The sequence below is a fragment of the Xiphophorus couchianus genome, chromosome 20, assembly GCF_001444195.1.
Source record: "Xiphophorus couchianus chromosome 20, X_couchianus-1.0, whole genome shotgun sequence".
NCBI classification, from domain to species: Eukaryota; Metazoa; Chordata; class Actinopteri; order Cyprinodontiformes; family Poeciliidae; genus Xiphophorus; species Xiphophorus couchianus.
In genome coordinates, this window is record NC_040247.1 from 11,951,401 (window position 1) to 11,976,851 (window position 25,451).

The window sequence follows — 25,451 nt, forward strand, 5'->3', positions numbered from 1 at the left end:
AGAGTGATATCCATAAAACCACTGAAATCCTAAGCACGCAGAAAAAGGAATAAACATGTCATCAAAACAAGCAACACATAAAGTGCACACTTGGCAAAACAGATCTGCAACAATGAAAGGCTTCCTAACTCAATGTGTCAGCACATTAATTTAGTAATAATGCAGCATATAACTCAGACCATGACTGACTACTGCAGAAATGTTACAATCTTGCAAATAATTTATTGCTTTTAGTTTCCTAAATTACTGTTAGAGTATTAGGGGATTTATTTATTTTTTTGCAATGTCCAATTGACTGTGAAATGAAAGATATTAAAGAATAAAAAAATAATGGGGGAAATATCCAGCGTGCTTCTCTTCCTTTTTCTGACATTCCTCAGATACCATCATTCCCTCAATTCTGCAAGAAATAGGGGACTCAGGCAACATTATGATAGCAATGTCCTTGCTTTTACAGTAATGCGCTTTAAGAAATACCCCCACGCTTTAATTGTTTGAACTGTGCTACAGTGAAATCCAATATCGGCTTACAGGTGGTTCGGTGTATTTATACAAGCCTGACTCAGTGCGCCCTTTATCCAGGAAGGAATACTACTGCAATGATCCTGCAAAATGAAACAAGCAGCAACCAGGAAATGCACTTGATTTGTGATAAGGGACTTCACTCTCTCTACTTTCCAACACACTGAAGTAGCTACAACAGATATCCAAAGAATGTGGCTAAATTAAAGCTACTGACATGGGAAAGTTTGGGAATCCGCCAGAGCAGCGTCAACTCCTGAATGAAATCTCAAACGACCTTTTTCGTGAAGTGTTTCCGTCCCAGTATCGCACATGTCTTCGCAAAGAGTCGACTCCCACGCCGAATATTCTCAGAAACCGGACTGAATTTGTGCCCTAAATGCCTCATGTGAATGGCACTCTCAACCCTGCGAACCCGAAACAATCAGTCAGACCCAACTTCTTATTTACCAAACACCTACCTCCTTCAAGCGCCACTTTGGTGTCTTCCAGTAGGATAATATCCGGGTGCGAAATAAAATAAAATAGATATTTATTATAAAATATTATTCCCAGAGAGAGAGAAAACAAAAAAAAGCGGCGGTGAAAAAAGCACAGACAATAGTAGCAGAGCTGTCGGGACAAACTTGGTTGTAAACGAAGAGGAGGAGGAGGCGGAGGAGGAGGAAGGGAGAGAAGCAGGGAGGGAGGGAGCAGGAATGCCTGGAATGATGGAATTCAGTTCCTAGCAGGTGGTGAAAGTGAAGCGCGCTGATTGGTAGAGCTCTGAGGCAGTGATATCAGCATACATTACGATGGTGGGGCATTGCATCACACAGCTGTCCTGTGCGCATTACTATGACCCGGGAGGGCTTCACGTTATCTCCTTCAACAGCAGAGAAAGAGGCTCCGAACCAGGCAGGAAGTATGCTGACATTTACTGTCGCAAGGCGTAAATCTGCTGCTGAAACATTTATTTTCTACATCTATAGAAAGTAGTTTTCCCAAGATGGGACATTTAAAAAATATATTATTCTGGACGTTAAAAAGGGCTTTATTTGAGTATTAGCACTACTACCCCTTTCAATTTCACCACACTGATGTTTATGTAGACATAAACATCAACATGTTAATGTCTACATAAACATGATTGATGTTTATGTAGACATAAACATCAATGTGCTTTATTTGTATTATATTTGCATTTGCATATTTGCAAACCAATTCACCTTTACCCTCAAAAATGAAAACCAGAACAAAGAAGCCCATAATAACTGGTAGGAACGAGGAGTAGACACCCACAGATTAAGTGGGTGAAATCTGTTCTTAAGACTTCTATTTCTCATGTACTCCAGTGTGTGTTTTAATATGGAAAACTGGCACAAAGCACACCATTGCTCAAAGGAAGCCACAAGTCCACAAGTCATGAAGTACCTCCAAGTATATGGAAATAGGAGCTTTTTCTTGAGATGAGAATAGATGAGCATAAAACAGAGATTGTGTTTAAGATTAATCTTGTCACAATACCACATGTGGGGTGATGTGGTGATTCAGGGGTTGGGCATGACCCACATGTGGAGTCCTCAAAGCGGACGTCGGGGGTTCGAGTCCTGGCCTGATAATCTTTCCCACATGTCATCTTCTATCCCTCTCTCCAGTCAATTCACTATCAAACAAAGGTCACAACAGCCAGTACAAAAAAATAATAATCCAGCAACCTTAGTCTTCCTTTTTTAACAAAACAGTTGCATAACATGGTGCTACAAAAATGTTGACCAACAAGAAACATACATCCAAGAAACATACAGTAAGAGCTGGTGGATTACAAACAGTTAAAGAGAAAAGAAAAAGGAGTTTCCAGTGCTGTTGGATGACTCAGGTGTCGATTAGTAAAGAGTGACTCATGATGTAATGCTGTTAGGTGGACAAAACAAACACAAGTGGTTGAACCAGAAGACTCACTGAGCTGTATCACAATGTCACAGCACTGTTTTCTATTTTGTTTCATTTTCTTGAGTGTTTTCATTACATTCATTCTGCTGAACACTGCTTTAAATGTAGTTACCAGTGGATAGGAAGTTCCCATTTGTTGTTGTGGCATTTCAGACTTTTCCTACTGTCTTTTGTAGATCATCTGTTCATGATGTAAACCGCAGAAGCCAGTCATTGAACAAAACAGTTAGGCAAAAAAAAATTAAGTTTACATTTTTTTCACTGGAATTAAAGATTAAGACTTGCATAGATAATTATATTGCATATTGAATTATATTCTAGAATACATAAGCAGTCTTTGAATGAATGTCAGAAAAAAAAAATCAATGGCTCAAAGTCCGCGCCTCAGCAAATTAAAAATGCTCTGGCGGGACCAAAAGAATATCAGAAGCAGTAAAATGAAACTTTTGAAAAAGATGGCCAACATTCTGGCACTAGTCTGATTATGTCATGCAAAAAACTGACAACTTCAAGTTGTTGCTGCTCAAAATATATTTTTCTAAACCAATTTTTGGTTATACTCTCAAATTTTGTTTTAAATTTAACAAACTAAAAGCAGAAATCTGTCATATGTGTTTGAGGTCAGCTTTAAATAATCCTAAAACTTGGCAAGGAGCAGATAGTTTTTATTTTGTTCTGATACTTGACCTTAGAACAGGATGTACTTTCTTTTTCCCCATGAATGTGTTAACCAATTATGCCTGAGCCCATTGAAGTACAAAATAGTCTCCTACCTCCCACTGCACTTCACTAAAAACTGTTATGAAACAAATTAAACATGATTTTATTTTTTGAAAAATTACAGCATAACAAAAATGATTAATAAAAAATGCATGTTTGTGTAATCTGATTTCAATAGAACAATGAAATCTCAGTATCTCTGTGTTGAGTACCATATGTTGAGCAACTAGAGTTAAGTTTACATTAATGGTAACCAAAGCATTTTACAAAAGGGTAGAAACACTATGTTAAAATGTAATGAAGAGGCTGAGTGGAGATATTTATGTCTGGTCAAAATTCTTCTTTCTTAATTCAGGACCTTCAGTTTTACTGAACTTAGTTTTGCAAAGCAGCTGACTTGTTGCTGTGTTTTAAAAACAGTTTTTTTTCCTAAATTGTTTTTACTGCATCATTCCAGAGTTACAGAGTAAAGACAGTTGAGGCAGCTTCCCATAAGAAAACTGCAGTGTATGAATAAAGACACAAGGAAAGATATACAAATTCAACCAATCTTTGGCAAAGTGATTGCCAAAGATTGCAGTATCCGACGGCTGTATGTGCAACTATGAAACCTATTTTCAGTCTGGTTCTGGAAATGTAATGGTTTCTTCTGCAGCCATCGGAGGTTTAAATGGGACGGAACAAGTGCAGAGAGACTTCCACACCATACACACAAAGTGGTACAAGACATAGCCTGGATTATTTATCTATAACTAAGAAGTGAAAAATTCCTAGTAATCTGCATCAGGAGATCTGTGAGACTGACTGCTTCCTCCTCCAACTCTTCCACATCTTCATCAGTTTTTTGGAGCTATAGGAGACGGTCTTCCGTAAACCTGACGGGACCAAGACACAAAATCCTCATCAAGACAGTTTCACATAGTAAGAAAAATTCCTAAAAACACACTACCTAAAAAAACAGTAGAATAGAAAAGAATTTAAAGGACCTAAATTTAAGGATCGGTATCAGGAAAGATAACAGATTTAGCAGAAAATCTTTGAGGTTTTTTTTCTTAGATAACATTTCAAAACCAAAGTTGTAGCTTTTGAGCTGGACAAAGTGTAAAAAAAGTGCTTTATCAAAAGTGTAGTGTTATTACTTTAGCTTATTTGGAAGACTACAGAGACACTGTAGGAGTTCTTACCAGCTGTAGCAATGCCTTTGATACTCTGTGTTATGCTGGAGGACTTAACAATAGATGAGATACCTGTGGAAGAGCAACAACAGAACACCTCAGTCAGCAGCATGATTGCATAACTGCTTTTAAAGGAGAGACAAAACAGTATTTGCTTCATCTGTTGGTCTCTTGAAGTAAAGTCACCTGTATTATCACTATAAGGGTAGACAACTCTACTGATTTCATCTACTTTGTTTAAGCGTCTTTTTAGTATAAATCCTTGTACTAGAGCCTATCTTAGACCAGGTTTTAGTTTGGTTTTTTTATCACATTTTCCACATACCTTGATGCACCACAGCTCCACAGTCGGGGTCCTGAGCCACCTGCAGCAGGATCTCCTCCACGTCACGGTTTTTCCCTGGAAGGTCAACCAGCTTTGTGATCCTCTGCTGAAGAGTTCTGGGCAGGGCCATCAGCTGGATGAATTGGCCTTCAGGACTTTTGTCAACCTGCAGAACACAAATTAGAATAATTCAGAGATGCAGACATCTTGATTGACAATAGGAATTATTTGAGCTGAAAAACAGGTTTTTGGCTAGGAGGCGCAGTTCCAATTACCTATTTTCAAGTCTTGCATATATCGGAGTATTGTTTTTTTTAAATTTTTGGGGATTTTCTGTTATTTTAAAAAGCACTTCAGTAATAATTGAAGTTGCTTCAATTCATCGAGTACTCCATCCAATCAATTGATTAATTATTTGCAATACGTATAATCAGATGTAGACAAGCCCTGTCAAAGAGCCCACCTGTTTTTCCTGCTAGAGCTAGCAGCCACTTTGATCTCATCTCCAGCCACCTGTGGGATGATTGTGACAGGCTTTAGCAGTTTGTTTGTTGTTTTTTACTTATTTTCTTCTTTTCTGGTGAGAAGGTGCTGAAATCTGACAGGTACATGAAGCAGGACAGAGGAACAGTGAAAATTTCTTTGTCAGGTTGAGTGCAGCACCAGTTTCTTGATGATAAAAAATGTTTCTTTCTCAAAAAAGGTACAGATACAATGGTACAGAACAGAATGTCTGTATTTTGATCTAACAGCAAAATCCAATTTTAAAATGGGAAATGAGCATTTTCCCCATTTTTTATGAAAAACGTAATGTTTTTATGTAGTCCTAAAACTACGCATTTTTTTGCCTAGTAATTGCACATATGATAGCCTATGTTATTTCTGCATGACAGGAATAACAAATACAGTGACCACTGAGCAGTACACATTCCCAAGGTATTATTCAATGTGTCGAATCAAATATGTTGCTTTTTGCAACAACACTCAATTTAATTATGTTGAGATATAAAAAGTAGTTTTATATCTCTATAAAAGACATAAAAAGTAGTTTGAGCTCTTGTTAAACATGTCCCTCTTGACTTTTGAAAAGAATAAAAGATCATGTGAAGTAGAAGCACCACCTATTCTAACATACTCTCATACAGAACTAGGAGTTTTTTTCAGTGACTCTCTGAGTTTACACTGTTAATCCTGAAAATTGCATCTGACTGTTCCAGTTATACACAGGTTGTGGAGGAAAAACTTGTTTGTCTGTACTTCTTGGTGAACATGCTGTACAACCTACAGTTGTTCTGCACATTCTGGTTGTTCTTTGAACATTTTCTTAGCTGAATAGTTTGCTAAGAAGTAAAACATTAAAACTATTGGTTTTAAATCCTTCTCTGGCTTTTAAAGATTTCAGTAATGTGGTGACTATTGTTTATTTATTTAAATTAGTAAGATGCAGCAGATAAAGGTGTTTGCCCATAAGGAGGTTTTGTCTGAAACATTTTACAGAAAACATTCACCAAAGATGTTTTTACACTCTTTTTATAGCTGCAATTCATTAATAGACCTCACAGCAGGGGATTCTCTGAAAAAGATGAAATACCAAAACTCAGGTTTTAATAGTAGCTTAAAACGCTAATATCAACGCCAGTAGTCAACTATCCACATTATGTACACTGGTGCATAAAAAAAGAACATTATTAGATAGTACCTTTAATCAGCTCACTGCATCTAACTGCTATTGAAAGACTGAAGGACTTAATTCAATCCAAAAGTATATTGATCCCAAAGTAATGATGGGCTCCAACATGTTGTAACCTGCTTAGTTTTCTGATTATTGCTATGTGGTTCTTCCAAAATCTCTAGAGCATAAGTTTTAATCTCCATTTGCTAATTTTTAGCTAAACCTTGTCCATAACCCAAAGACAATGGTTAATAGTAATAACCGATGCGTACTGCTGGGGACTGAATATACTTTGTTCAAACGTATTACAATGTTCACTGAAAAGATCTAACATGCATACAGTGCCAGATTCTTAAATGCTCCTCCTATTCCCTTATGAGACAGTTTAATCCAGGGTGGTGTGGTGCCTGGAGGTGGAGACAGTTTCTTTTGTGTAACAAGGAGTGGCAGCAGGTGGAGAGCAAACTAGGAAAATAGCAAGAATATCTGCTTAGGGTTGCACAATACTGTATTTAGACAAACAATGAACTTTTAAAAAGTACAAAAAAAAATCTCGATAAAATGCATTTCTTGTGGCTGTGATAAATTTGTTTCGCTACTTCACTAAGTTTTCAGCTTGCCGTGCCTCAAGTCTTCCTTGTGGAGGTTTGTAGACCACCTGAGGGCAGTCCCGGAGGATGTTGCTGTAAAGAATCCTAAAATGATGAATGTTGTCCTTGACGATATTGGACACTTTGGATTTGTCCTCTCCAATCTTCATCCGAAAATCTCCTTCAAAGTCACAAATATATTATCTTTCAAAACAAGTCTATAAAAAGTAAAGAAAATGTCAACAATATCCTGGTTATTTTACATGCCTCTATGCCGCACATTCAATACAACAGTATATAAATCAGTATAAAAATCTTAGAAGCATTTACTTTCAAAAGTCAACTTAATCAACATATAACTAACTTTTTCAAAGACCTGAATAGCTCTGTTGCTGAACAGTAATTAGTTTTAACACTCTGTAATTATTAAAACTGCTCTGGAAAAACAAATCTTATAAATTCTGAAGTCAACAGTATTGTTGAGTTTTAAGTAGCTATCCAAGATTCATACCAGCATAAGAAAGTCCAGCGATCTGCAGAAAAAGTTCTTCCTCTGTGAAGCTTTCTGGCAGCATAAGGAAGGAGGCCATAACCGCGCTCTTCAGGTTGGATACCAGAGCAGCACGGAGCTTCCCGTTCTCGTTCTGTACCAACATTTTCACCTACAAGGACAATACACAGCGAGCATGTGAGAACAGGATTCATGCAAACACTATTTAGCCAAAATCCAAGCCTTGTTCATGAAGTAGGTTTTATTTTGGTCAACAATCTGTTTGCTTCATGTACAAAAAAAATCTGATATCATCCAAACTGACCGGCTTGTGAAGACGTCCAGCAACATACATGGTCTTCCAGTGCATGAGGTCGTCAATCAATGAGTCTGTACTAATCACCCCATATTTAATTATCTAAAATACAGAGAAGCATTTAGTAAACAGATAAAATAAGCAATGTTTTTAAAATAAACATCAGTCTTGTAATGATCTTGTGAGTTACCCTTCCATCAATAGGCACGAGTGTGTTGTAGTAAACAGAAGCTCCATATTCATTTTGTATGGAGCTGATTTTGGTGGGCCCCAGTATTTTCAGGATGGAGTAGTGTCTGCGATTCTGAAGCAAATTCATAGTGTGCCATGTCACTGGGTCGTCCACCGCAAACACAAAGTCCAACATGTTTTTCTGTACACATCAGAGGATAACACAATAGCATAAAAACCCAAACATTCTTTATTGTGAAGAATCTGAGAAAAAATTACAATCATTTTTGAGTAAAGCTGTGATAATACCTCTATAGAGCAACATTAACTCCATCCAATTAAATTTGAATTTAATCGCCAAGTTAATTTGTGTCATTCATTCAATTCAAAAAATGAAAATTGTGTGATACTTATATGGTTTTAATTTTGATCAAATATGGCCTACAGCTGACAAAACCCACAATATAGCTTCTCTGGTAATTTGAAGGTTGAATTACATAACAAGAAGGATTTTATTATATAAATGTTACAGCCTACAAAATTATAGGAAAGGTTACTGACTTGACAGCTTTCCAGTAGACGGGCTGTGGCAATTTCAAAAAGAATTGCACGTTATTGGAAAGTTAACTGGAAGGGAAACATTCAGTACAAAAATTAACTCGAGCAGCAGGGGTTACAACAGCCTTGAGAGAAAGACTTCAGCAGCGATTCATAAGACACGGACTGCTGCTGAAGTCCGTACTTCAAGAGCCATCTCACATGGATGTATCCTGAAAATTGGCTTCAGAACTGTTATATTCTTTGTCCTAAATTGTTCTTAAAAAATTACCAATGTATGTCAAGCGTCTTACAGAGCAAAATGACAACTGTTGGTCAGTTGGACAGTGTGACAAATATTCTTCTTTTCTAGGAAATTGGATTTTAGTTTTCATTAGCTTTAAGCAAAGTTCATCAAAATGAACAGAAAAATAATGTGTATTTTTCTGTGTCTAATAAATCTATTCCATGTGCAAAACTCGACTTTTTAGCTGAATTACTAAAATAAATCAATGTTTAGATGAAATTCCAATTTATTTGTCATATATTAAAACTTGTAGACCTTTACAGGGACGAATAGACATTATGTTGAGTTGATAAGAAGATGCTCATCAACGCTGCTTCCTTGATGTTCTGATTAAAACAGATTTACAGAATTTAACCAAGAATTTGACCAGTATAGTGCAGAAACTCTTACCTCCATTTGACCTTGGCTTCCCCCATGCTGTTTAAAAACACCAGATCCGTATGCAAAAGCTAAGCTAATGTCTTGAGGAAACTGTGACAGGATCCTCCTGTAAATCACGCCGGTGTTTTGCAAAGCTGGAAGAGACATTTTTTTTTTGGGACAATCCACAACAAGCGTGCAGACTGGTTTACAGACGAAGTAACCCCACAAATAAAGTTAAAAACAAAATTCCGACAGAGTAAAATAAGAGATACATCTCACACGGAAGAACTTTAACATACAGTATTTAAAAGGCGTTGCATTATGTCTTAAATTAACGGGTTATCTCACTTAACTCCATCTATTAGGTTTGCTTGAACGGATAAGATGTGTGATTCCCTGTCGACTAAAATGTGCGTCACAGATTCAGCCGGCGCATGATGGGTGATGGGAAATGTAGTTATTTGTGGAAAGGCAAGACTAAAAACGGATAAACATAGTGCAAACACTTCGCTCGTTCATAAAATTATTTTTCCTTGAAGGTTTGAATAATTTTACAAAGAAAGGTAATTAACAACGTGACAAAAAACAAAAAACAAAAATAAACCTCGAACGGTTATTTTTCTGGCCAGTAGAGGGTGGTGTTTTATTAAGTGTAGGAGTCTGAGGAATCAATGTGGATTTACCACGTTTAATTTGTAGAAACATTTCAAGTATAATCTATTTTGAGCTTTGTGGCAAATCCTGTGAATGCTTATGCAGATGTGACCTCTTGGCTCTCTGTTTTTAGCAAATTGTGAAAATGTGGGAAAAGTGAACGACTGTGTATACTAATTCAATGTATTCAACTATGAAATGGGGTTTTTGTAATAAATATTACATATAATATAATCTTTTACATCATACATGTGATAAAACACATGTATGTGACACAAAACACAAATAATCTTTATTAAAATTGACAAAACTAATTAATATTTTATGTAAGAAATGCTTTATTTTGCATTTACTCCATTGTACAGCCACATTTCTGTAACAGCTCTCATTGCACTAATACAAAGTACGCTTTAGAGAGGGTCTTTGTGATTCTGCATCCTGGGTAAGAGAAAAATCAGACTGGGGTAAATATTTTCTGTTGCAATCTAAAGATGCAGCTTTTCAGTGTAACCACAATCTATACAAATTCCAGTTTGTGTTTCACATAAAACACTGCTACTTCTAGTGTTGATTTGAAAACAGTGTGTGGCCATAAGGGACAAATTTAGTCAAACCAAATGAAACTAGATATTGGATAAAAGCTATAGAGGAGATGGCACATTTATAAATAAATCCTTATGTCATACTCAATAAGTAAAAATGCAATAACCCTGTTGTAATAGAAAGAAAAATGTCTGCTGAATTTAACAATTGCTGCGGGTGTTAGTTTCATTGGCCCACTGCTCACATCTTATTGAATGAATTAAAAACTAATATAAATTCTTGACTGTCAATCTAAGGCTAATTATTGGATTGTGAAGAATGGGATCATTGTTATCTTTTGACTAATTGCTAAGGGCCATCTTCTCACCCAATACATATTGATAAGGTCACTGAATCATATCTAGTTACCATAGCTCAGCCTTGTTTGAACACCTTATTACAGGAAGAGAAGATGAAAAAAATTATTGTTATTCAGTTTACTGATTTTGTTCCCCAATTACTCAGGTTTATTGTCGCCTGTGGAACTATGTACAAATTCTCTTATAAGTTTGTATACTATTATTATCTCAGAACTGTGATCTTTTAATTAATTATCAGAACCATTTTGTTTTTTAGAAAGTTGGAAAGATTAAAGAACTAGGAAAAATTTTGAAATTAAGATGTCTGACTTTAATGTGCATATTCTCAGGATTTTTTATAATTTACAAAAAGTTACATAACATTTTTTCTCAATGTCTGACATTCAGTTTTACAGAACTTTTCCTTTTTTAGATCAGCTAGGATCACCTAAATGATTTCTGCTGTTTTGGGGTAGATATCCCAAAGTGGATCACTGAGCAGGAGTTCCCATTCTGTACAAACTTGATCATGTTTAAAGATTTTTTTTTTTAGCTTAAATTCAGAAGTTTACAAAAAACTTTTTAAAATCTGCTTTACCTTTCACCATTTCTGGAAACACTGGGTGATGATGTCAAGCCTTAGTGATATCAAAAAAGAAAACTAAAAACTATGTTTCTTTAGATTAGATTTATTAATCCAAACATTGTTTTTCAGAACTGGCTCAGTAGTAGGGATTATTATCTCATAAGGACAAAAAAACCATCTAAAATAATTGAAAATAATATATCAATCAATCAAATTAGTCAATTTGACATTTATGCTTATAAATAAAATGTTCACTGGAACACTATTTACAGTCTGTTAGGCTGCTTCACTGCATACAGGAAGTTACTTTATACCTTTTTAAGACAAATGCAATATTTTGTTATTTGATGCAAAAATGAAATTCAGCCAAATGTTCTTACTGATTACCTAATTTTTTTAAAGGTTTTATTGGCTCTGGTGGCCTTTATTTGACAGTGAATTGACAGGAAAGAGGGTAATGAGAGAAGGGGGAATAAATGCGGCAAAGGTCGGCAGGCTGGGAATCGAACCTGTGACAGCCACGTTGAGGACTAAGCCTCCATACGTGGCCTGTGCTTAATCCCTGCACCACCTCAGCGACTCAATTATCTCATTTTTCATAGCTTTGTGGGGAAAACAGTTTCTAAGTGCAAATCACCGAAAAATTCAGTATTTATTCAGATTTTTAACTAAGCAGTGTTTCAGTCACGCCTTCCTATTTCCATACAATAACTGAGTGGGTGTCATGTGAAAATGACTCAATAGAGAGAGAAAAAGCACTAAAATTAGCTATGTAGGTGGATGAGGGTGCACATACCAATAACAATCTACACCGATTTTTAAATCACTATAAGATTAAGTAAAGATATTCATCATTTCACTGGTTGCAGAACCAATTTTCAGTTTTTAGGTAATCAAACCTGTTCTTTGGGGCACACCTGTGGGGGAATTTTACCGCCATAAGTCGAGAACACACATTTTCCAGGTTTGCAAGCAGGATTTCATGTCTTTGTTCTCAAAACTTGTAATACTGTGCTTAGATTTTCAGTCTGAAAGCTAATGATCACAGACTGTATGGGCAAAATCCTTATCTCTAAGTTTTAACATGGAGCAGAAAGCTGAGGTTGTTTCTGCCAACATCCAGTGGACGACACAGGTTGCTACAATCGATAGTAGCCACACAGGCACACCCACTCGAAGGAAACAAATGCACCCTAAAGAAGTCTTCCTCTGCCTATTATGACATTTTCATTCTATTGGCTGAGACGGTTGCCAGGCAACGGTACTTTTGTTTCCAGAGAGAGCAGACAAGAATTTGCAAGTGAGCGGAGATGTGATCCTAACAGAGAGGAAGTTTTGAGCAGGAGGAGAAAATCTGGGCACAAAAACAAAGATTTTAGAGAACACAAAGAATATTTGAAAGAGAAGTTTTGAGAGCAAGCATTACAACTTTTGAGAACAAAGAGATGAAATCTTGCTTGCTAACTGAAAATGTGTGCTCACTACTTATGGCAGTAAAATTCCCCCATGCACACACATTCCAACAGGTTTTAACTGTTGGAAGGTGTTCCTTGCGTTTTGAGCGGGGGAGACATCCATAGCAATATATTTCTAATATTTGGAAGTGTCACAGCTTTCAGTTGCTCTGTATTTTAACACATTTAAAGACCTATTATTCCCTTAGAATACACAGAATTAAAGCTCACATATGCATTCATAAATACACTAATGTACAGGACATAAAATGCAAGTACAGATACATGTACATCCAACAACAAAACCTGGAGAAGCTTTTCAACTTTCATCTTACTGTTGCCATGGTAATGGCTATTGGTGCCCATGCCCAGTGTTGGAGCATCAAAAGAAAATGCACCATTAACCCCACAAGACCCATGTGTTGCACTGCTTCTTCAAACCTCAAAAAAGAAAAGAAAAACAAGACAGAAGATGCCTTTTCTGTTCCACAACAGAGAGGATACAGCATAGAAAGTTTGTGTGGTTGAACATCCTGCTTCAACCACACAATCTATACAAATTGTATAGATTGTATACAATACAGTATACAGGACATTGATTAACCTGTTTCACATATGCATTTCTATGCATATGTAATTATGACCCTCCGTGTTTTGAAACAGCTGGATGATTACTCTGAGACTAGCAGTATTTGAACATGTCATAGCATTGGCTGAGTGATGACAGGTCAATTAATACGACAAGTAGAAACTTCAATAGATAACTTGCTAAGCATCCATTATTTGCATGATGGGGAAAAAGTTTCAAAAGCGTAGGCTAGCGTAGCATAATGAACGATGCTAACAACAACAACAAACATTTATCCAGCCTAATCTTGATTGGCTCATCAGTTATATCTCCACCTCAGTCCAGCTGGTTTCTTGATGGACTCTAAAGTTTGATCAGATTTTCTAAGAAGGAATCACTATAAATTACTGGCCAACCTATCACATGTTCAAAAGTTTGAAGTAGGTGCATCAATCATGTCACATTATAAAGCCAAAGGTAAATTAATTACATTTTTAAATGCCTCTTTCAGAGACTCATTCAAAAGCCGTTTTTAGAATTGCCTTTTCATTACTGAGGCCTTTTTCACATTTTAACAAATAAAATTTTATAGAATTTTATTCCATTAAGACAATATAAAGTTTAACAATCAACATTAAGAACTAGCATTGAAAAATAATTATGTATCTTATTAAACCTTTCTGAGTTTCTAAATTAGCAAGACAATCAGAAATAATAATAAAAAAATAATAAATAATAATAAAAAAATCTGCTCAATATATGAGAATCCTTGAGCAGCGTTGTCTGGAAAAATCAATTGAGTTGATTTATATTATGTCAACGCATGTCATCTCAGCACACTGCTTGACTCATTCATTCATGCCTAACCACTATGGAGGAGTCTTCAGTTTATATAAATTGTACATCTGCATTAAAATATATTTTTATTATAATAATGATTTAATTGTTCCATTTAAGCCTTATCAAATTGCAGATTTTACTTATTTATCCATTTTCAAAGAATCAGGGAATTTGATTTTGTTTTTACATTTTACAGTTTCAATGAAGAGTTTCTAATCCTTTGAAAAAATCTCATCTGATGTTTCTTTATTGTTGTTCTGGTGCTTTCTTGTTGTATGTGAGCATTAAGTCAACATTACTTCCATCTGTTTCCATGGCAAGTTTGAACTAGTACTTTCTGTTCTGCCTAAAATATAACTTAATAAATCATCCTTTTGTGAAAATATCAGCATCAGTCTCTTGAGTCCTGTACTTTTTCTCAATCTACTGTATTTGTGCGTGTGTTTGGATTAATGGGAGATTTGCTTCAAATCTCCATGTTGTGTGTGGGTGTTTTAATCTCAGCGCTCCATCTATCTATAATGCTGTAATTCGTTCAAAAAGATATATATTATGTAATCACCCAGCTGAACCGTAGTTAGAATAAAAGCCTATTGTGCTTAAAAAAAACCAACCTGAAAGCTTTTGCTAATTCAGAGCATTACCAATTATGTCTACAGCAATAAAAGTAAAATGGCAACAAGAAGAACAATTTGTTATATTAATTTTGTCCTATATTTCCCTATCTACCTACCTGTGTAATGCCATTTTTGGTTCTATAAAGCTGTAATTTCTTAGAATTACTCTCAGCACAGCAAGAAGATTAACATCCAATCAGTTTTCTGCTTCTCTATTACTACTAGTCATTAACCAAATACCTAAAACTAGCACTAAATTGAAAAAGATTTGAGCAATTCCTTAAAACATTGTTAAATTTCTACAATTTAATGGGCACAATGAACAATGTGCTACTCCAGGTAGATTTGCTATCACAATCGACACCAGATGAAAATTATTGCACCAGTGAAGCCGTGGGAGGTTTTGTACTTCGACCCACACACTCAGAAATCAACAGAAAATCATTCTTGTTTAGCCAAATAGATTCACATGCAGCACACAGACACTTCTTAAAGTGTTTGGTTGTTTGGAGTCAACCCATCCACAGATGAAGACGCTGCAGAACAAATGACACATTATATTGCCTGTACTTTCAGTGAGTTCTCAAATTATGTTTCTATCACAATAAACCTGATTGAGACAAAGGACTCCATTTAGAAGGGAATATTTTCTGGAAGTAACATAGTGTCTTGATCTTATGTATTTACATTGATTTTTCTGTTCCTAGAGATCATCTGTGATGCTGCAGGTTATTGAATAATTGTTTTATTTAAATGACAAAGACTGGAAGGAGAAGACGGTTTGATGATCAGGAGCTCTTGTTACTGTATTTAATTAATCCACTGAATTACATGATGAAAAGCTTTCTTGAGTAATGGAAAAGTATTGAATTGAAAATCCATCTTCTTACAGGGTGTAATTTTTGCTTACTGAAAACCTAGTCCATATAAGGTTAATATATATATATATATATATATAAAAATCTGGTGAAATTGAGCTTTTATTGTTCAAAAATAGTGAAGTACTGAGCTTGGAAAAGCATGGAATTTTTACAAAACATTTTTTTTTGTAGAAATCTTGATAACACAAGTCACATTGTCTTAATCAAAACCAAGAAAAGTATGGTTGACACCCTGCCTATTTGTGGTTAAGGTTTTGTTGATTCACCTAAAATTTCAAAGAAAATGCAGCGTGGGAAGCTAGGTGCAATGCTACTTGACAACCTAGTGTTTACAAACCATCCAATCCACAGCGCCATTCATTTTCCTTCCTTAGGCACTGATCGGATATTAGCTTCTGCCGTGGTTTCCACTGTGCATATGTAACGCATATTAGGGTCTATTTGGTGTGGGGTGACAGTATCTCAGGTGGTAGAGCCTGTTGGCTGCACACCTGAAGGTGGCTGGTTTGACTCCTGCTCCCTCCTTGTCCTGGGATGGGTTGGGGGGTTAGTGATGGGAAGGTAGTGGAGTGGAAGAGGATGCTGTAACTTTGTTGTGGGAGGTGCAGACAACAATAAAGTAAATTTAGTTTTTCAATTATTGAAAAGGCAGCTGCAAGCTACACTTGCAGCTGCCTAGTCATACATCTGTGGATTTTTAGCTGTTCACTGTATTTGACTCTGGTTCCTAACCCCAGCAGATATAGGGGTTCTGCAGTGTCATAGAAGAAAGTCAAGGTCAAAATTTGAATCACTTGTAGAGTTCATCTACAATGAAACATTTAGATAAATAAATAAAATTCCCTTCACCCAAGTAGTGAACATAATCGAGCTGTTTGATATTTTGCTCACAAGTTTTCTATGATGGCTTTCCAGAAATGTGATAATTCTCAAGAGTACATGTCATGAAACACGTGGGCCAGCCAGGCTGAGCTCAGGATGCTAGAGGAGTTCACGCTGCAGCTCTGTGACTCACTCCGACTCTCTTCTGGTTGGCTAAACCCAGACCATCTCCTCCCCCTTTCATCAGGACTGACTCATCGTGACTTGCTCAATAATCCTCTAAGATATGTATAGAAAAAAAATCAAAAAACGACAAGATCAGATGTTTGTTACAGAATCAAAGTGGAGTTAAGGTAACCAGAAGATGAAGCGCCATGCTGAAAATGTCATGCCTTTGCAACAGAGTGTCTTTGTTTATAACAGATAAAGTGGTACTACCTTTTTCTCCATCATCAGCAGAATTTCAGTCACGCTGCATAACAAAGGAGCTGCACTTTAATAAATCTAAAAGCCACAGCTTAATGGTTTCTGTGTCCAGCAGAGTGTTAGGGGTGAATACAAGGTGAGATGGCTGATGTGCTCTGGTGCTGTGATTTTCTGTAATCTAAAATACACTTACTACTCACCTACAAAAAGTTATGAGTCACATCTCTTCATGTCTGGGCATCAAGAAAACTCAATAATTTCCACAAAGGTCAGGGAATACATTTCCATTATTCTGTGCTCAACAAATGTGAAATAAAAGGTTTAGTGTTTACAGAAATACCAATTATTTTTTCTGATATTGAAACTGCTTCAAAATCTTTCTGAGATGACTGCTTTTTGAAAACAAGATGAACGTGCGGCACCGTTGAACATATTTTCTTCTGCTGCAGCCTCTTAATGCCACGCTGTTCTTCTTAATGTAGCTCAGACGTGTGTGGGATTTTCTTTCCGCTGGAATAATCTTCTTTCTCCCTCTTTGTCCTGTCATCTTTGGGCGGTTATGTGAAGTAAGGCTTAGAGAGGCATTGCAGACGCAGGCTACTTCTGCTGATGCCATTTGGCAATTGTTGTCTCCTTATGCCCTGAAGCTGTGAATGTTTAATGAAACCAGGATGTCCAGGAGATGTTTGTTGAGAAAATAGTATTGAAGGAGAGAAGGCACAACTTCTACTGAATCATTCATTGTGCAAAAGATCATCTTTTTTATTCTAATTTGAATTAGTGTGAATAAAATCTTGAATGATTTGGATTTCATCACAAAGAAAGCTGAATCCTGAAAAACAAGGATTTGCAAGTCATCATCATGCTTTGATTTGATCTCACCTCTTTGCAGCATTATATGCAGATTCTTTTATAAAGCCTCCAGAGAGATCATAGTGCAATCTTCATAGATCCTCACAGAGGATCATCTTTTAGAGGCCCTGAGAGCTTAACAATGTCTTAGCTGCTCTCTCTAGTGTTGTCAACCACTTAGAGGCCATAACTCCATCTACCTCTGGTATCTCCAGCTTCTCTTGTCCTTTTGCTTGATGATGCTGAGGGGAACCTGACCCCTTCTAACAAACTAGAAAGTGAGTCCCTCCGGCAGTAGAAATCCAATCAGCAAGAGAAAAATAAGACATCTGAAGAGTGTCTACCACCTACAGATCTAAGATGTGTCTGATATCAAGACATCCTACTAAAGGCGAGAGAGGACTCAACTAAAGAACAGCACAGACACATTAATCATCACAGAACAATAGTAATAGAGGGCTCAGAACCTGTCTGGTCTATAAGAAGAGACAGGAATCCAAGTACTGATTACAGCTGCTGGGAAAAATTTTAAACTACATTGTAGAGGTGATGGATGTGGTTACAAAAATGTAGCTTAAACAGGAAGGTAGAGTTTCTTTCCTATTTTCCATTAAGCAAACATAAACCTTAATGCTTCAGAGCAGCAAACCTGAGCTTTTATTGGTGTGTTCAATATAACTAATGATTTCCAATCAAGTTCCATTTTATTAGCAGCTTTGATGTTACTTATCCTCTTTACTTCAGCCTGGGAGGCTGTTCTTCACTTTTTACTCACTGCTTCTACACATTGGATTAGTTTTTGTTAATATATTTACAGATAGTTGAAACCAAACATTTACACACATTTTTTTCTCACTGACATTTAATCAGACTAAAACTTTGTAACTTTGCAGGTTTAAGTCAGTTAGGAATACTCAACTCATTTCAATTTAATAAATGCCAGAATAGTAAGTGATACAGATTACTTTTAGGAAGCACATTTGTTGTTTTCTTTAGATTTAGTAGTTTACATGCACTAACTATACTGCATGTAAACGCTTTAACTATGAATGTTTAGACTCCATTTAAAATTTGAGTGCATTTTACGTAAGACAATATGCTTCTTTATTTTTAAACATTTTGTGATATCCAAAGAAATCTGTCAAAGTATCACGAAGAGAACTGTGAAGCTCCAGAAGTCTGTTTCTCATAATTGCATGATGTAAATTTTACTCTGTTAAACAACATCATGCAAGTATAAACAGTGAAGGTCCAGTCATCATACTGTTCAGTAAGTAGAATGCTTCTGTGGCACAGAGGCAAACATTTTTTTGTGTAAGAGGTGATTATCAATCTAAGAATAAATTCAAAAAACTTTCTGAAGCTGCTGGCCAAAGCTGCTATAGTGTCATTATCCACAGCGAGACAAGTCCGGTACCAACATAGGCTGGAAGGCCAATGAATGAGGATGAAGTCATTACTCTAAAAGCAGCACAAAAATACAATTTAAAATTTGCAAATGCACATTATTAATATTACTACTATTATTTTCTTCCCTTAGTGATCCTTTATGAAAGCAAAACATCCTATTATGGCCCAGAAAATAATTCTATCAATATGAATGTGCTGATCTGTAATTTTCTTCACTACTTCCTGAATCATTCCTGAATCATTTATTGCTGATTAAAACTGTGCCACAGGAGGCTAGACTGTCTGCAGCATATGGCACAATCTGTTTCTAAACCTTTCATTCAGACAGGATAAGGAAAAACAACCACAGAGATGTTTAACACACAAGGACAACCTAAACAGGTTTAGGTCAAAACACAAATTGCTCACACTTTACTGGTAGATCCTGAATCAGGTTCAGTATTAAAGGGTTAGAGTTATGCATCATTTGTAACAACCACATCCAATAATCGTCAGGAAAAGAGATGTGACATGTTGAGCCAATGGCTGAAATATGGAAGGATGGCAGCAGGAGAAGGTGGGGCTTGTGGAGCGTGATGGATGGTGTTTCCAACTGTGAACCCAATCTCAAGCGCGCGTGCAGGAAACCCCCTCCGCTGGCTGCACACGGCACGCAGTGCCACAGTGTTGCAGCACGACACTTGAACGTTGTCTGTGATGTAGGAGGATGATGACAGGAGAGCGAAACGGGAGGAGGTGAGGGGAGAGGGGGATTCAGCCAGTGAGTGGCTCAGGGGGAGTAAGCGAGAGGAAAAAGGGCAGAGGGAGCGAATGAGAGAGTGAGATAAGCAGAGGCGGCAGCATCTCTTCGGTGCATTCAGCTTGCAGCAGCTCAGGAGGCAGGAAGGAAGGAAGGGAGGAAGAGGGAGAACACCAGCACCTCTCTGAAGGGGGCGACACCACACCTCTCTAGTTCTCTCTCTCTCTATCAGATACACACTGTCCCACGTCACAAACATGCATTTTCAGGAGGCATGAGGCTCAGGAGGAGGAACACCACTCACACGCTCGCTGTTTCTGTTGCCCCAGCTGCACTTTCGGGAGCTGTCTCTTGAAGACTGGACCAGAGCTGTTTCCATCCTCGCTCGCTTCATCCATCCTATCTTCCCTTCCTGCTTTACCATCCAACACAGAAGCAGCTCTCTGTTACGCATCCCTCGATCATCTGGACTGATTTGTTTGCTCTGTCATTCATCTAACCCCTGATCCACTCTGCCTTCACTCCATTCAGCCTGGACATCAAGAGGCGCCCAGTCAGGAGAAAGACACATCTACAGTCGACTGAGAATCCCACCTTTCAACCGAAATCATGAACTTCCTCCGCCGCCGTCTCTCCGACAGCAGCTTCATGTCCAACCTGCCCAATGGCTACATGACAGACCTTCAGAGGCCTGACCCATCTGCTCCTCCACCCCCCACCGCCTCCTCTCCTTCCCAACAGGGTACAGCCCCTGCCTCAGCTCCTGCCCCTGCCCTCTCCCCAACAAACGCTCCTACTCCATCCCAGGTGCCTGCCAGTTCTCCTGGGCCACAGGAGCGCCGTCCATCCCAGCTGGCCCAGCAGCCCCAACAGGCCCAGTCCTCCTCCTCCTCTGGTGGATCCTCTGGCTTCTTCAGCTCCTTCAGCTCCATCACCAACGTGGTCAAACAGACGGCCGCATCTGCTGCTGGCTTTGTGGAGCAGTCGGCCCCTTCTCCGTCCCTCTCCAAGAAGTTCAAGATCCTGTTGGTCATTGATGAGCCCCAGCATGAGTGGTGAGTGTTGAGAAAATGTCACAGGTTGTCCAAATATCTGTTGGGAAGCTGTGTGTAGTAAAAAGGTCACCCTGTGTTTCATGTTTTCAAGCTCCTTAGGCTTGATGCAGAAAATATTTGGTTCTCAGTCAGCCAGAAGGCACATAATTTATTAGCTTATTTAATTAAATGTGGGTGGATTGGCATGATTTTGATATGCACACTGTTAAAATGACTTGTTGATTGATGGTTGGAATCCTCTGTGAAATCAAAACCAACCAATGGGTTCTATTAGCCAATAAAGTTGCAACACGAACATGAAATTTGATTCTTCTTATTCTGTTGCTTCATATCTGTGTAATAAAATGTCTTCTCCCAGTGATGCTGCTCTCAAAATAGCTCCGTTATTCAAAACAGAAAGGAACGATTTTCTCTGGGCTTTGCATTCACACATTTCACCACCCAGCTCTGTCACCTGTCTCAGCTCTTGTGATTTGACTTGTGCTTTAAGATGCAATATTTGTGTCTATGTTAATGCATGTGTGAGAAGGTTGGTTTTAAAAAGCTTGAAGTCACTGCTAGCATCTCTCGACAGCGCAAGCTGCAGCTATAATCCTCATGCTATCAAGATGCACATCGCTGTTGGACAAAAAGCATGTAGCTTTGAATAAAACATAATCTTCTACAAGTTTAAAGGGAGCTTTCTGCAGAGCAGTGATGTTGCAATACTGTCTACTGTATTCGGTTCCTGGAAATCAGATTTATATTCGGTAGCAGTTGATGATGGATTGCTAGAGTGTCTAATGTTGTCATAAGCTGGATGTAGCTTTATCTCATCAGGCTATTACAAATGTCTTGTGAAAATGATTGCATGACCTTTCTTGCTTAACAGATGCTCTTTAGGGTTGTTGCAGGTCAATTATTGTTGATCTCTTCATATAAAACATATGTCACTTCAGTAGAGAGCGAAACATGAGAAAGAAAACAGTACACCATGATTCAAAACAATACAACGTGCTATAATATAATACAATATACTATAGTATTGCACAGCAACATGATGAGATCAATTTGAAACTATGTGATGTGAAAGAACAGAAAAGATTAAAATAGAGACTGATATAATATGGCCACCAGTGCATGAAATAAATCAGCTGGGCGTGTAAATTGCTTCTATTAACATTTTTGTTAGGATTGGATCGCTCTCAGAAGCTCAGTGAAATCCAGACTTAGGATGCCTTCTCTGTAATAGGTCCAATCAAGAAACTTTTCTAACAAATATATCTTGATGTTTAAGCATACCAAGACATTTTGAACAACTTCATGCTCACCTTTTGTGGAAACATTTTTGGGAATATTACTGTTCCAACACAAATCCGTACCAACATACTAAGACATGGATGGTTGGTGGAGAAGACCTTGACCACTCAGCCCAACTTCTTGACCTCAACCTCATAGAACACCTTTTGGATGACTTAAAGTGTTTGACCTCTCAAATATGTTTTCTATAAACACACTCCTATATGTTGTGGAAAGTTTTCTCAGAAGAAAGTCAGATATGAAGGTGTTATAATTGCAAATGTTGGATCAACATCACATTAAATCTGATGGATCAAGAATAAGTTGGTGATCATCTTGGTAAAGGCATTTGAGCAAAAAGTTTTATCAAAACATGGGACAGAATAGAAGTTAATACAAAATAGTAGAGTTTGTTGCAATGTGATGCAGTACATTATTATGGAATTTTATACAATATGATACAGATAATACAATACAAGGGATCATGATACAATAAATTATGAGACAATATGAGAGTTACAGAAATATACATTATGATATGGTGAATTTAGGTAAATATGATATAATATGATGCAGTAATAAAATCAATTATGGCAGAACGAGATGAAGCATGATGCAATACAAAACTATACGGAATAGTTTTCCACAATACTATATCACAGGAACTAATATGATGCGAATATCATCTGATTCAGATGCTAAAATGCATCGGTACTATGTAAAACAGTAGAAGATGTAATAATGTCATAGAATCCAATATTACAGCATACTTTAAGATGTAATATGATACATTATGACACACAATATTTAATGCTTCCTTGGGGGTTATTGCTTTGTGAACCAGAGCTGTCCAAACAACTATTTTTACCATTAAGGAAAACTTAAAATTAATTTATAAGAGTGATACTTTATACACTTTATGGATAAAAATGGGTGATAAAATTAAATAATTCCTACTTCAGCGCCAGCAGAGATTTTACTGCTGTACTGAATATAGTTTTTAACAAGCTGACCACAGATGCATTTTTTTAAACAATTTGGATCATTTTAGAAATGTTGTACCTTCTGCCTCAAGGGCAGAGTTCATGCTCAAAATGAAGGATGTGTGATACAGTAGGTCTGATGGTGGGCCCTTGATTACTTTAAGAAAATCAACAAGGTCCTCTGAAAGTACATGACTGACAATTGAAACTTCAGTAGTTTTTTTAAAGGTTAAATGTGACTGGCAGCTCTAGGTTATAATAACCCTACATTTCATGCTGTGGTTGTTTTGGTAGGCTGTGATTGGTTGGCAGTCTCTAAATGGGTGACACTAGAAAGGAGACGTTTGAATGCATGGCTTGGCTTTATGTAATCCTGCTTCTATAACATCTGCCATGATTATACAGCATCATCTGTTACTTATAGTTAGAATGCATTAGAAACTTCAGATTACTGATGTTAATGTATTAATGAAAGTGCATAATAGGGTTCTTTTAATGAACAATCAAGAACTGTCATTTGTAAACAGATTGTACATGTACTGCTCTCATCTTATGGAGCATTGTAGGGTTCTGACCAGGCTCTAATTTTCACAACTGATAATCACATCAAATGACTTGAAATAGACACTATAATGTTGTCTGGTTAAGATCTTGTGCAGGAGTTTTAAATTGACAGCTTTAACCCATAATATGATACAGAATTAGTTACAGGACATTGGCAACATGAATAATACAAAAAATAAAGTCTAATGACTAATTTTTGCATCTACCTGCTCTGTTTTCAGAAGAATTTTTTCTTATTTTGTTTTCCAGATGTTCCTTTAGCCTGAGAAGTATTAATATTAATGTTGTGTTCCTTGGAGGATGATAGCAGAGCTTTCACGAGGCCTCTGGGCCAGAGTAGCATTTGGCTGAGTCTTATTGATTTTCCACACAGAAAGGAGTGGTCGGCTTTTAGTAGTTCAACTTGGTAAACAGAACATCTCACTGAAAATATTGCATCCGAATGTCAATCAGTTTGATATAAGAAGTCTAATCCTGCCCTTTGACTTCTAAAACAGCTGTCATCTGAAGGAAATATTCACCATAATACATTGCTCAGCTGGGCTGTGAGCAGATTCAGTTTTTGGCAAGTGTATCCGGGGGAAAACACACACACACCACACACAAAGCGAGACCGACAGAGAAAGAGAAAAATGCATCAGTAAGTACAAATAAACAGCACACAGTCACTGATAAAATGACTGAATACTACAATTTTATAATTCTCAAATGAAGAAAGCACAAAATTATTTACTGAATTCTCATATGTTTGTCAAACAGCAGGAAAATAAAAGATTTGGTGAAAGAACTCTAATTCTCCCTCTTTTTAAGGAAGAGACTAGGAGGCAGTCAGATGCTTATGAAACATATTCAATCAACTATTTACAACATACATCAGGTTCTAGTAGTTGGCCAGCCTAAATCATTCAGGTGCATTTGGATACAATCAATGATCTAAAATAGAAAGGATTTTTGCCTGTCAGTCAGTTTAGGTTTAATGGCTTCCAAAAAATGTAATACATAAGTCTAGAAAAGAAATATTCGCTAGTGAAGAAACCACAAAATCCAAGATAGTTTCAAATTGTCTCTGAAGGGAAAATCTTAGGAAGTTCAATTTGAACTCACATTGCCAAGAGAATTTGGAGAAAGGCTAAAAGCTACAGGGATCATTTAGTATGTCATAAAATTCTCTACTCTGTGAGAGGGAATGTGGAGGCTTTACTTTGAAAACCTGTACCTCAAAACTAAGCATAGATTACTACCAGATCTCAAACAGATTTTTTTAGAGTAGACAGTTGGTGATCATTTTACAAGCAGGTCCCCAGGGAACGTTTTCAGCCCTTATTCTTAACAAAACAATCAAACATGACCTGATCATCAACTGAATAATTGGAATGCAGTTGGTCTTAGACCTAAGCCCTATTTAGAAAGTCTCTAAAGCTTAATGCATCCATGTTTAAAAACATTTTGACCTAAAGCTGATAAGATCACACATCAAATTGCTTCTCTAAATCATCAAACCTAATGCTGTTTTTAAAATATTTTATATGCAGTTAGTTGTATTTAGGAAATGATATTTTTTTAAATATCACTTGACACTGGTAAGTCTGAAATAAGGAGAAACAATAAAACATTTTTGAAATGTCCTTTGTTTATTATACCTTACTAAATCAAAGCAATTAAGTGAGAAAAACTAGACCTTAGACAGTGATGAGCAAAGTATTGATGTTATGATGTTATAA

General features: G+C 37.0%; 3 protein-coding genes across 3 annotated transcripts in view; 1 reads left to right on the top strand and 2 right to left on the bottom strand.

The window, feature by feature from the left end:
- The window catches only part of vgll4b (vestigial-like family member 4b), a 35,260-nt gene extending 34,101 nt beyond the window's left edge, over nucleotides 1–1,159 (bottom strand). Inside the window, exon 1 of the mRNA XM_028001721.1 lies at nucleotides 984–1,159. The gene's annotated coding sequence lies outside the window, so the exon portion shown is untranslated. The remainder of the gene's footprint in view (nucleotides 1–983) is intronic.
- Nucleotides 1,160–2,219: 1,060 nt separating this feature from the next.
- tamm41 (TAM41 mitochondrial translocator assembly and maintenance homolog) lies at nucleotides 2,220–9,538 on the bottom strand. The gene is made up of 8 exons (XM_028001709.1): nucleotides 9,148–9,538; nucleotides 7,933–8,115; nucleotides 7,752–7,844; nucleotides 7,448–7,598; nucleotides 6,972–7,117; nucleotides 4,675–4,840; nucleotides 4,359–4,421; nucleotides 2,220–4,049 (listed from the first exon to the last, which is right to left on the bottom strand). The coding sequence occupies exons 1-8, from the start codon at nucleotides 9,283–9,285 to the stop codon at nucleotides 3,958–3,960; spliced, it is 1,032 nt and encodes a 343-aa protein (XP_027857510.1). The 5' UTR covers nucleotides 9,286–9,538; the 3' UTR covers nucleotides 2,220–3,957.
- Nucleotides 9,539–19,876: 10,338 nt separating this feature from the next.
- The window catches only part of syn2b (synapsin IIb), an 80,937-nt gene continuing 75,362 nt past the window's right edge, over nucleotides 19,877–25,451 (top strand). The window contains exon 1 of the mRNA XM_028002325.1: nucleotides 19,877–20,905. Coding sequence (XP_027858126.1) covers nucleotides 20,460–20,905 — 446 coding nt within the window. The 5' untranslated portion in view covers nucleotides 19,877–20,459. The remainder of the gene's footprint in view (nucleotides 20,906–25,451) is intronic.

Excerpts from the sequence above, each read along its gene's own strand:
- tamm41 (XM_028001709.1), bottom strand. The coding sequence starts at position 9,285 with ATGTCTCTTCCAGCTTTGCAAAACACCGGCGTGATTTACAGGAGGATC. Across the intron at positions 7,118-7,447 it reads CGCTGGACTTTCTTATGCTG|GAGATTTTCGGATGAAGATT; the intron begins GTATGAATCTTG and ends GTGACTTTGAAG. Across the intron at positions 4,050-4,358 it reads CAAAGGCATTGCTACAGCTG|GTTTACGGAAGACCGTCTCC; the intron begins GTAAGAACTCCT and ends TGGTCCCGTCAG.